Raw genomic sequence first — 13,020 nt, 5'->3', positions numbered from 1 at the left:
GAATGACGGAGAAACCTACGAGGAATGTGGTTGACGGAATAAGACCGCTATAATTTTTTATCAGAACTTTGTAGCCACCGTATCCTTACGTTTTGCGATTTATCTTTCGATTATGAAGCGTTTATCTATCACGTAAGTTCTTTGCGGTCATTTTACACCCGTAACAAAATGTTAACAGTCGAGTCAGCTCAATTTTCTGCCACCGTCTATTGCGTAATATTGTTGTTGCCATACGATTTTGCGCTTCGCACTTGTACTGTCGAAAACTATCGCACCTTTAACAAAGTTGTTCCAGGATACCTTTGAAATTGTTTCTGCATTCTGCTGTGTGAAAATATTCATGAATATTGTTATTATTTGATGCGCCAGCTACAACTTGTGACTTACTAGAAGGAAATTTTGAATTCTTCATTCTGTCGAACAAGTCATTCTTATATTCACCTCAGAGTTTGTCGAACAATGTTTTTACACTCGTCGACCCGAGAAATATGACTCAAATAAACTTGAAAATGTTTTTTCAGATGATTCAGGTCTTGATTATATGCTGCATTTGCAAATATACACCCTGAAATAATGCATCAGCAATATAATTACGTAATAATAAAAATGAAAAAACATACATCTTGAAATATTACAAGAATATGCGGTGATGCATTATTAAAGAATAATTTTTCGATAGCATGTATTCGAAACATGTTGAAACACATTTCCCTCAGCTATTGTGATATATTTTCAGAAATCTATTAAACTTCCTATTTCCTTGTGCTTGTGCTGTTTTAGTCATTCCGGGCGCTCGGAACTCTTCAAATTCGCTTGCAGTTGCAGTTTCAAACGCGGATATAACTTGTAAAAAGACTTTGATATTTGAAAAATATTCCTCTCCAGAATCACCTAGCAATCCCATTTGGAGGTGACTTTGATTTTGTTCGATAGAAGAGTTGTAAAGCTAATGTGACCCAAACTTTGAAACAAGAAGCTTAAATGTCACGTGCAGTTGACAATATACTCGTTAAACTTTGTGAACATTTAGTCGACTGAAGAGTTATGGCTTCCGATCAAGCAAGTACAAGCCTTGCTCACGTTTGAGTTTCATAGTTTTTGAAGTTCAAATTTTTCCATCGACCCTGAGCAGGACGTGACATAACGTGTAAGAACTGAACATTTGGCGCGCTAGAATCGTTAAGAATACACCTCAGTAGACGTACCAGATGAATAAACAGAAGACCACCTGTCCACAGAGCAGTTTTTCCAATATTCTCTTTAGAATACCTAATCACAAATTTTGATGCTGTTAACAGGGACTTATTATTCATATATTTTTTTTCACTACGGCATGCATACATATGTAGGAGTTTTATCTATTCACGACTACAGTCGTTGAAAGACACTCCAAGTTACTACAGTGAGAATTTTTCGTTATGATATGCAATTTATAATTAATTTTGATCGTGTCTAAACCAATATTCTAGGGAGTGATAATCTACTCTTCCCATTACTTCCGGTTTGCGTATGGAGGCATCGAATCTTTATCGATAATAAAGAAATTGCATAATTAGTAAGTATACGAGTGCTGAAATTCTCGATTTCTCATTTCACCACTTCCATCAAATCATCCAGTGATATCATATTTTCTTGAAAATTAATTGATTCCCAGAATCTGTTGTCCCCGAAGTTCGCGCTACTGTTCATATTAATGTCACTGGGTCCAGCGATTTGAAGGTAAGAGAACTTCGTCTTGCATGGATTCAGCTTGGACCATTCGACACCCACGTCGGGCTTACTGTAAAAATCAACTTGGTAAATCAAAGGGTTTGAGATGGTGGGACTCGCGATGAAATTCGTGTCTATGATGAAGATACATTCACCTATCACTGGCAAATGATACCCAGAGATCAATTAGCTTCTTTTGCATCTTCCGGTCTCGCTCGGTTGTCGTTGGATCGAACCGATTGTGCACGGTATCACATGACGATACACTTTGGGACCACTTGACTATACCCACTTTGGAATAAGTCCGATGTGATGTTCGTCAGGTAGTGATATTGCACGCTGACACCTCCGACGCTTTGCTCTACGATCGTAATCTGTGATGGGTCTCCGCCAAAGTACCGAATATTGTCCTTTACCCAGCGCATCGCGACCACTTGATCCTTCAGACCCATGTTTCCGGGCACGACGTCGTCCTGCGTACTTAAGAAACCTGACACAGAGGAATCGAGAGTTGCGTACATACGAAGAATCTCAGGACCAATTACGGCTTACCCAAAAGTCCGAGTCTGTAGTTAATCGTAACCAGTACTATGTTCCGGTCGAGCAAATAGTCAGGTTGATATTGCGATCCGGCACCAAACCTAAAATCACCTCCGTGAATGAAGAATATAACCGGTAGTAGTGAATCCGACGAATTTATTATCGGGGCACGTTCAGAAACAGACAACCCTCGGAACCAAATAGTTTGACGTCTGTACTTCCAGCTTTGGCGTATTGCAGACACTCAGATCCATATTGTTTTGCCTCTGTAACGTCCGGCTTCGGTGAGACAGGCCTGGGAATCTGTGAAATCGCAGTTTGTACTTATGTTGTGAATTTTTAATCTGCGCAATATTGTGACGAACGTGCGGTTCCTCACCTCGAATCTCAAACTTCCGATTGGTGGTTCTGCGTAGCGTATACCTTCGAAGGTTTTGAAACGACGGCCTTCGTACGAGGTTCTGAAGTAGCCCAGTATCAGCCCCACGGTCGTATTCGCACTCGGATTCGCCGTCTGTGTGTCGTTTTGCGTATCACATAGACCGTATCCGATCAAGAACGTTGCGACAATCCAAGACTTCATGGCTTGGCCCAAGATGTGGATTAGCTAGCTCGAGAAGCACTGGGATAGTGCTGCAAGCTTTTCCAGTTTTTAAGGTTCGTATCTGACTTGAATAGTAGAGAGTTGCTTAATGATTACCATATATTTTGCTCTACCGTTTAGAGATACCTAAACCCCACCAAGTAGGTTACAACCTGTGTTCATCTGTACAGAACTTGTATTCTTAAATACTCAGTAATTTAGCTTTTTAGAGCGCGGTTGATACGAACTGGAAATAATCGATGTGTGCATACTCCAACAGGTGTCTTTTGTCCTAGATAATACTAGACATAGGCATTCGCAACGTGTCTACGAAAATATCGACAGCATTTGATGATTAATTCATGGTGTTAGGGTAAGGCCGAAACGCTCATGATTAGGAACTCACCTCCAACCAGTTTCGAACTAGAGGCTAGGATAGCTACGATAGTAAAATACAGGTACAGGTTGGACTGCTATTGGTGAATAACAATTTATTTTGTACATTTTGTTGAGTAGTTCTTGTACAGGTAGAAGACTTAGTGCTCTCATAAACCAGCGACGCTTACATTATGTTAAAAATAATTGTCACGTTAGATTCCCTGTTTTGAAAACAACTAGATTAGGATTAAATCCTATAATAATTCAATGCGTGTCAAACAATATTCATTGGGCTATTGTAAAATATTGACTGGAAAATGAACAGTCTTTCAGTTTCTTCTCCACAAAATTGCTTCTCTCCGTGCAGACGTAGCCTTTCAGATTCTGACCGTATCTTATATTATCAGCTTGACGTTATTCATTTGAGAGAAGTTCAGAATCTGGTAATCTGTGTAAGGGTATACAACCCATATAAACTAACGTTACGTGTACCAGCATGAAATAAAAAAGCGTTTGTCTCGTGTATTTTTTCATATATTTTCTCAGATCCTTGGCTATTCGAGTACAATATATCTTAAAAACAATTGCGATCAACTTATGATTACATGCAACTATAATCTGGAGAGTCATCAAATACTTTCTATATTATAATTTATGAATCGGCGATAATTTATCCGGATAGGATCTCTGGGCCTTATATTCATTGTATTATGAATAGTATTTGTGATGACAGAGTTCTCGATCATTTCGAATACGCATTCAGTTAACGTATACTATTAAATATAATTCCCAGATCAAATTATACATGCAGTCGAGCGGAAACCGAGAAACGTTGTATTACAACTCAGAGTTCTTGGCCTTGACATGGTTCGTTTCTATATTTTCGCTTAAATTAAGACCCTGCCAAAACTTCTCCTCTCCAAAGGCAGGACCATCCTTTATACTGATTTCTTTCGGCCCTCCGATTTCTAGGTGGAAAAATCTGTCCGAAGATTTGCTCACCTCAGGCCATTCAATACCGATATTTGGAAAGCTGGAAAAGGAGTAAACATTTTGAACATTTAATAGTAATCATCGCTCCGTGGTAGAATTCCCGGAGTGGGACTCACCCTTTTGTGGCATACGACACCCAGAGATTAATCAAAAGATTTCGTATGTTCCGGTCTTCCGGTGTTGTCGATGAATTAAACAATTCCGATGCGGCATCGAACACGTACGCAACGTCATCCGCGTGACTGACACCTGAGAAAAGAAGGGGAATGCATATGGGCCAAGAATTATCAACAAATTATGAACACCTTATCGGAATTACCGTTTGCAAGAAATGCCACATCGAAGTTTATCATTTCGACCTAATTGAGGTTTAAAACCAAATTGTTTTCGTATTATTACCGCCATAAAAAAAAAATTTTAATTAAACAATATTTCACTTAAGTTATCTATTTTTTCATAATTTGTCCATGCCGATAACGATATGAAAACAATTCGCGTTTAAGCCTCAATTACGTGGAAATGATAAACTTCGATGTGGCATTCCTCGCAAACGGTAAAACGGTGAAGGTTCAAACTTAGTTAACTTTTCAATCTTAGTAGACGCGACAAGAGACAAAAATTTCAGACAAATCTCAGATTTTTGACGTTCCGTTCATTTGTTGATAATTGATGGACTGACCTATATAATGTTCCTACTAAGGTACCTCTTTTCGAACAAATTCAATCAAAACTTACCGAAATTCTGTGTATTGCCGGTCATTAATTCGCTCAGACTGTGGACCCCCCTGTATGTGAAATAATAAAATCTCACGGGAGTTTGATTGCCCCGAGCTTGAAGTCTCGCAGCCCTGATACTATCGGCAACAAACAAACGATCAGTAAGTAATTTCACGATTTCCGTGATGGTGGATACCTCGATTGGTTTTGTTCCCAAGTAGTATTGCTTTACCAATTTAGAAATATTGGCGTGTTGAGCCTTCGGTGCGGTGTAATTGAAATCAAGTAGATGAGGTGCGATCGATTCCCAGTTTTCATTCAAGTCTGCAAGAAGCTCCTCGCTGGTCACAAAATCTGTGCAAAATATGTATATTTAAAAAAGTATGCTCATGGTATACACAACTCCTTTCAATTATTTATGGCTCATGTACCAGCAGCTGGGTAGAGGCCTTCCTCGCTTGTAACGCCCGTGATCCATGCAACGTCCTGCACTTCACCAGATTTTATTATATCAATGGGAGATCGATCGATAAACGTAAAATCACTGCCACCTTTCTCGACTACTGGTCCAAAGGGACTGAAAGGGTTGAATAGCCACGGCTGGTGAAACGATAACTTCGTATTAGTTCAAACAGTCGATTACTCCGACAGTGTTTCAAATTTTTTTTTTTTTTTTTTTGCTCAACGATCATAGCAGAGTGTCGTTACCACTTACCATAAATTCCCCAACGGCTTGCACGATCTGATATCCAGGACGAGTTTTCAGACATTCCACCATGTCTTGGACATCTCTTGACGGACACCCTACAATGGATGCCAGTTTTTTCGCCTTCATAAGGGATCCTTCTGTCTGCGCCCAGCAATTCAACGCTGTGCCACTCAGCGAAATTCCGGCTTCAAACGTCGGTATGCGTATGTTTAGTACATTGACATCTACATTCGGCTGGTTCATTTTTTAACTTTGTTTTCTTTTTAAGGTACGAAACGAAAAATTTGGGACAATTTTTTTTCAGTACATGTCACGAATTTAGTCGCTCATTAAAAAAAAAAACGGAAAAAAATGTTAGAAAATGAACCGCTCTAGTCTATGCATATCTTCATCTTCACTCCTAAACTTTGACTCTGTCTAACCATTAAACAATCCTGAGGTGAGATTCGTTAAGTAGTGATAATGCACGCTAGCCCCGCCAGAGCTATGTCCTGCAATGGTAATCTTTTCCGGATCCCCACCGAATGACTCAATGTTGTCCGCAATCCAATGCAAAGCAATTACTTGATCCTTGAGACCCATGTTCCCGGGGACTGTCGCATCCTCCGTACTAAGAAAACCTGACGCATGTGATGTAAGAATTAGCGATGTGCCAGTATCGTAATAAAGAATACTTAGTAAGCTACAATCAGCTCACCTAGTGGTCCAAGCCTGTAATTAAACGTAACCAGAATAATGTCTTTGTTGAGCAAGTAAGTTGGCTTGAAACTCATCGGGGACCCGAATTGAAACGCGCCTCCGTGAATGTAGACAATAACCGGTAGTAACTCGGCTGGATCCATAGTTGCCTTGAAGTGGTGTTCGCACCGACCCGCCGCGTAAATATTCATGTAAAGACAATCCTCGGAGCCTTCGACCTTGTTGGCAGGATCCATAGGGAAGTGAGTATACTGCAAACATGGCAGCCCGAACCGTTTCGCCTTCAAAACGCCAGACCATGGCGAGAGACGCCTGGCGACCTGCGAAATTCGTATCACTAATTTGGTCCGATGATATAACTAGGTAGCACACTTATCCAGAGGCAACTACTGTCGTTCGACTGCAAAAAGTCGACGGTTCGTCCCATTAAAAAAACATCGACGTATTCTTGGCAAAAAATAGACCAAAGGTCGGCTATTTTTGATTGATCATAAATCATGAAAAATCTGAACTTAAAGTTGACATGCTTATGTCAATATTTATGGAACGTCAGTGATACTTGATGTTTACGAATGTCCTCTGAAATGCCAAGTATTAGAAAATTCGACTAGACAACCCGTTTTCACCTTGTGTTTACTACTGAAAGTCAAGTCAAAAGTTGTTGACGTATTTCATATAGATAATTGTTTACGTGGAGCGTATTCATACGTCGAACGAACGTCAATGTCTGGTGGCAGATAGACTGACAAATCGTTACCACATACTTGACACTAGCCGACTATTAGTCCACGTAATTAGTCTAGTAGCAAATTACTGCCTTTTTTCTTGAATGCTCACACTCAACTAACTAGCTAATAATAGTTGACGTCAGGTGTTGAATTTATCATGGCATTTCAAAGGAGATTCGCACAATCTAAGTCAGTGTACAGCCAACTATAGGCTCGTACTATACTGGCTATTAACAATTGACTTGAAATAGTTTATTGAAAACTTCTGTCGATATTAAGTCAACTAACAGCCAACAGTGTGCTACCTGGGTTGGACACGTCGAAGTTGACTCTACTCGACACTTACCCGAAATCGCAACTCAGCGAAAGCGCATATTACGCTGACGTGTATTCAATGGTTTCGGCGGAGTGAAATCAGGGTCTGTTTCGCCTCGTGGAAGTTTCTTACAGTCATCACGTAAATACCGTATCTAGATTACAATAAATAATCGAATGAAGTACAGGAGAGCCGTCACTATGTTTAGAATATCGACCATCGTGTTTTGCGGTTGTCAGGGTGAAGTTATCGTTGGAGCTATAAATCTATTCTTTATGTCAGTAAATGCACGATTTTCTGGAACGCCGTGCCAATAATCTCAGGTAACAACCTGTGACGATGTATATATTTTGATAGACGAAAGTAAGAACCGAAGTTCGGACGGATCAGCGGATCAGCGGATCAGCAGATCGGCAAATTAGTAGGCCTACGACTTTAGAAGGAGAGAGTTGTGTATGGAGGTGTCAGGAAATCATGAAGTGTGTGAAATTAACTCAAATCCTGATCAGGTAACAAATTCAACAAATAACGACGAACTGAAACAATAAAGAAAGTTACACCATTCTAAAATTATAAATACGACACATCAAACACTCTTCCTTCAAATTCTTCGAATAATTGTTCCGCTCGATTTTATCTATATACACTTTTACCGTCCGTTTTTATGTTATTGTTACTATTTTGTTTTATTCTTACTCGACTATTGTCTCTTATATCTTTTAACTTATGCACCTGTGCCGTCCACTTATATTTTTTAAACTATCAAACCAAGTTTGTTCGGTTACGACGTTCAGGGACTATAAATTGGGTATTGTGTACTATTAAATTATAATTGACTTTTTCAACCAAAATGACCCAAATTAATGCATAATTTTCTCTTTGATCGTCAACAACTATTGCTCGTAATTGTCTATTTATTTCCCTTTCTTTTACATTTGACTTATAATCAATAAGTCAAAATTCGTAACAAACCTCACAATCAGTCCACAGTTCCATTATACGGTAAAAAGTGTAATTCGCTTTGATCGTTTTTTCTGTCACGAACATCACGACTTGTCATAATTTAAACGCTTCTTCCGGGTTTAGCGATTGAAATAATTTTTTCAGTCTTCAAAGTCATAATATTTATTATACCAGTTATATTTCTGGACCAGGTTAGATTATCAGTCGACGATGCGTACTGTACACTTGACCAACCATTCAGTGTAGCAGTTCAAAGTTACATATATTCGAAAAGTGTCTCTTCGTCGTCGTAGCATGGATCTACGATGTTTTCTCGAAATCCGAGACTGTTCCAAAATTTCTTATCACCAAAATTCCAGTTCCTGTTTGTATTTATTTCTCTCAGTCTCGGTCCCGCGATATGCAAATACCGAAAGTCCTTGAATGTTGATCGGCTCGTCCTGGGCCACACGATACCAGTCTTCAGCATCTTACTAATTAGATTGAACAAAAAACACGCATAATTGTACAGACGCGCAACCGTGACATTATTGCAGCGTGATTATTGCAATGTTGAAAATGATAAAGATAACGATAACAATTACTAAATAATAAAAAAGCAAAGTAATCGGTATAAATATCTAAGTTCCTTTTATCATTTGCAATGATATGCGGCCATTCGATTGATTCAGGATTATAGAAATATGTCATGTCGAAATAGACTTTCTGAATTCTAGAAAAGTTGGCATATTAGTGCAATAAGATGGTGAAAAAAAAATGAACGAACGATTATTTGGCAATTTTCATTAGCTTCCATCAAACGATTGTTTTTGATTCATATACACCGATTTTTACCCACATCAGACATGCTATGAAAATTCTCTACTCTTTAACCGCGTTACGCGTAATATGTTCACATTTTAATACAAAGCGTACGCACAGATTTAACTTTCTCTGAGCCTCTGTTCCTTCCGATTTATCATATCGCTATTAATTAATTCTCAATTGAACGAAAAGCCCTACGTAAATTGAACAATATAGTCAGCCTAATTTCAGTTTGATCGATTCCCAAGTCTCACGCGTGGCTAAAGATGGAAACAAGCCATTCCGGCGCCTGCATATAGGCAACTTCAGTTACAATTCACCATTTAAGAAAAGGAATTGAAACCATCGGTTGCCTATCTGTAGGCGCGGATGTAGCTCGTTTCCATCTTCATGCCTGTCATAATCCGCGAGGTCAATAATCCTGGACCGTGTATTCATACCCTAACGGAACGTGATCTGAAAATAGTCAATTATAATGTTATATTTTATAAAGTAATAATAATCATCTTCGAGATATGAACTAATAAAAATAATCTCGGAAATTCACTTACCCGCCTGTTGCAAACGATATCCAGATACCAATCATCCTCTTCTGCATTTCCCGATCGCGTTGTGTCGTAGTTGGATCGAAATACGAATCCAATACGTAAGCAATGTCGTCGATGTGACTTGCGCCTAAAATTGGAAACCGAGTTTGTGCATGCGTTTGTAGAATTTTACGGGATTAAGTGACATGGACTTTCAAACAAATTTACCAAAGTTTTGTTTACTGCCGCTCAAGTATTCGCTAAAGCTGTGGGCCCCTCTGTATGAGAAATAGTAAAAGAGTACCGGGTTTTGCATTACTCGCGCCTGAAGTCTCGCCGCCTTCTCGGCACTGTAGCCGAACAACCGATCGGTCACCATCCGGATCATTTGCTTTACCGTCGAGTTGTCGATAGGACGATTTTCCAAGTAGTGATACCTCACCCTACCAGATACCTTTGGCTGCTCGGTTTCCGGTATCGTAAACAAGTAGTCGAGCAATTCGGGTCCTATGTCCGTCCAATTTTGGTTCAAGTCCGCCAGACGTGTCGTATTTGCTACAAATTCTACGAAGGGGATAAATTTTTCATTAGAGTTAAATGCAGTTACTAACACTTAAGGGACTCGAGAATTCTCGGATTTTCCAGAAACTTCTGAATCACTAAAAAAAAAAATCATAACGTTGTTCACAAAATGCAAGGTAAAATTAAACTCATCATTACTCATCGACATTTATTATTCATTCAGTTTTGTGATAAACTGAAATTTTAATTACTTACACATTTTTCTAACGAAACTAACTACATCAAACTTTGAAAATTTTTTCATAAAACTGTTAACTTGTCTTCTTATTAAAAAGTAAGTACTTTGAATATGTATCTTTTAGCTCCCTTTCTCAAGTAAGTGAAAATATTATTCACGTGCAGTCTTTTAATTAAACGAATAGTAGGTACCTGAAGTCTCTACATAAAAACAACCTTTAAATTACAGTTAGATACAATCAAGACGCGATTTCTCGATTTCTCGATACTTTCATCTCGATCAGAAACCCTAGTTTTCTGATCACCACTTCTAGTTGTAATTTTTGAATACGTTACACAGATGGGGAAGAAATTTGAAATTCATACCGGCAGCCGGGAAAAGCCCGTCCTCACTCACGATGCTCGTCATCCAGGGTAGATCCTGAACTCTACCAGAAATTATTGAATCAATTGGTGGCCGATCAATCATCGTGAACTGGCCACCACCCTTCTCAACTACCGGTCCGAACGGGGATATCGGATTGTACAACCAGGGCTAAAATTGCATATTTCGTCATTTAACGCAATTCCTACAATAACAATCTAAGCAACGCTTATCGCTTCAGATGATAAAATTCGCCGACTCGTTATATTTCGACAAATTTCTCAGGATCAAACCTCACTGGTCCCACTTACCGAGAACATTCCAGCTGCCTGAGTGATCTGATGAGCGTCTCGTGTTTTCAAGCACTCAATCATGCTTTTGACATCGTCGCACGGACATCCGAGAATTGCGGAAAGCTTTTTCGCTTTAAACAGAGCAGCTTCTGCCTGGGTCCAACAGTTCAACGCGGTTCCACTTATCGACATTCCGCCTGAGAAAATTTTCGCGTGTAAAAGAATCGAGTGCGTCTTATCTTGCAAGGTATATTTGGATAACTCACCTCGAAACAGACCCTTTGTGATGTTGGTCAGGAAGTGATATTGCACGGCTGCGCCACCGGCGCTCTGACCAACGATCGTAACCTGCTTTGGATCACCACCGAAACATTCGATGTTGTTTTGGATCCAGCGCAACGCGATTACTTGATCCTTGAGTCCCATATTTCCTGGCACCGTGTCGTCCTCCGTGCTAAGAAAACCTGCAATTTCATCGTCCTAAGTACCACATACCGATGAACTAAATTTCTAATAAAATTGCTGAACCCACCGAGTGGTCCAAGTCTGTAATTCAAAGTGACGAGAATCACGTCCTCGTTGAGCAAGTACTTTGGCCCGTAATACATCCCGCTTCCAGCTCTGAAAGCACCACCGTGAATGTAGAATATAACGGGTAGAGAATTCCTCGGTCTTCTGAATCTTTCATTCTGCCGCCTCGACATCGCTGGTGTGTAAATGTTCAAGTAAAGGCAATCCTCGGAATCGTTTACACCGTTACCAGTGCTCTGCACGGATGCCACAGCGCCGTATTGGATACACGACGCGCCAAATTTCTTGGCCGTAAGAACTCCGGACCACGGAGAAATCGGTATTGGAAGTTCGAATCTCAATTCTCCGATCGGTGGTGTGGCGTAGGGTATACCTTGGTAAGCTTCGTATTTTTTACCGGTACTCGAGGTGTTGTAAAAACCTTCGATGATTCCCAGGGGTGTCTCTACCCTCGGTGACGATTGATCCGATTTTGTAGGAAGACAGAGACCACATCCCATGAAGAAGGTTGTAAGAGTAGAAAGTTTCATTGTAGAATGCTGCACTTTCACACACTAACAGAACTGTAATCAAGTGTGAGAATCTGATATTAATTCTGACAGATAACGAAAAATTAAAGGAAGAACGGATGATTTTCACGGACGTTGTTAAGTTGTACATTTACGTGACTCATAGTCACCGTTGACATCTCAATGCAGCACAACTCCAGTTCAGGTAATATCACTTGAACAAAGCTGAAAATGTTTTCCTTGCTTGTTTATAGTACGTTACATAATTTTTGCAACGTTGCGTATCGCGAGTGTATTATTGAGTATCCGGGTCGAAAGAATGTTGATACGATGTACTGTATAAGTGAATTATTTAAAACTCGATTGTTTTCCTTCTCGTACTTCCGTTATTTTTAATAGCTTATTTTTATAACGGATATCGTAAGTAATGTCTTACCGCTACCAAATTGACTGAAGATTTGTCTTTTTCGAAATTGATCGAGCAGCATGAAACAATACGTCAAGAATACTGATATCTGTCTAGGGTACCTCATACTAAACCACGAATTTTTTTCTTCGCCTTATATACATATATTTCTCATCTGTACAGAACTTGTATTCTTAAATACTCAGTAATTTAGCTTTTTAGAGCGCGGTTGATACGAACTGGAAATAATCGATGTGTGCATACTCCAACAGGTGTCTTTTGTCCTAGATAATACTAGACATAGGCATTCACAACGTGTCTACGAATATATCGACAGCATTTGATGATTAATTCGTGGTGTTAGGGTAAGGCCGAAACGCTCATGATTAGGAACTCACCTCCAACCAGTTTCGAACTAGAGGCTAGGATAGCTACGATAGTAAAATACAGGTACAGGTTGGACTGCTATTGGTGAATAACAATTTATTTTG

The 13,020-nt window shown here is 39.6% G+C and overlaps 2 protein-coding genes across 2 annotated transcripts in view; one reads left to right on the top strand and one right to left on the bottom strand.

Moving 5' to 3' along the window:
* The window catches only part of LOC124218445 (luciferin 4-monooxygenase-like), a 41,248-nt gene that overhangs the window by 22,437 nt on the left and 5,791 nt on the right, over nucleotides 1-13,020 (top strand). The window lies entirely within an intron of this gene.
* Nucleotides 4,034-12,672, bottom strand: LOC124219878 (uncharacterized). Its single transcript, XM_046628102.2, has 16 exons — nucleotides 12,560-12,672; nucleotides 11,616-12,177; nucleotides 11,350-11,547; nucleotides 11,102-11,280; nucleotides 10,793-10,961; nucleotides 9,896-10,231; nucleotides 9,692-9,815; nucleotides 8,597-8,809; nucleotides 6,956-6,968; nucleotides 6,328-6,688; nucleotides 6,053-6,250; nucleotides 5,637-5,815; nucleotides 5,353-5,521; nucleotides 4,940-5,275; nucleotides 4,321-4,453; nucleotides 4,034-4,244 (listed from the first exon to the last, which is right to left on the bottom strand). The coding sequence occupies exons 2-16, from the start codon at nucleotides 12,142-12,144 to the stop codon at nucleotides 4,049-4,051; spliced, it is 3,333 nt and encodes a 1,110-aa protein (XP_046484058.1). The 5' UTR covers nucleotides 12,145-12,177; nucleotides 12,560-12,672; the 3' UTR covers nucleotides 4,034-4,048.

The sequence above is a fragment of the Neodiprion pinetum genome, chromosome 5 (genome assembly GCF_021155775.2).
Source record: "Neodiprion pinetum isolate iyNeoPine1 chromosome 5, iyNeoPine1.2, whole genome shotgun sequence".
Classification (NCBI taxonomy): Eukaryota; Metazoa; Arthropoda; class Insecta; order Hymenoptera; family Diprionidae; genus Neodiprion; species Neodiprion pinetum.
The sequence above is the reverse complement of the archived record's forward strand: the minus strand, read 5'-3'. Positions and strand labels throughout refer to the sequence as shown.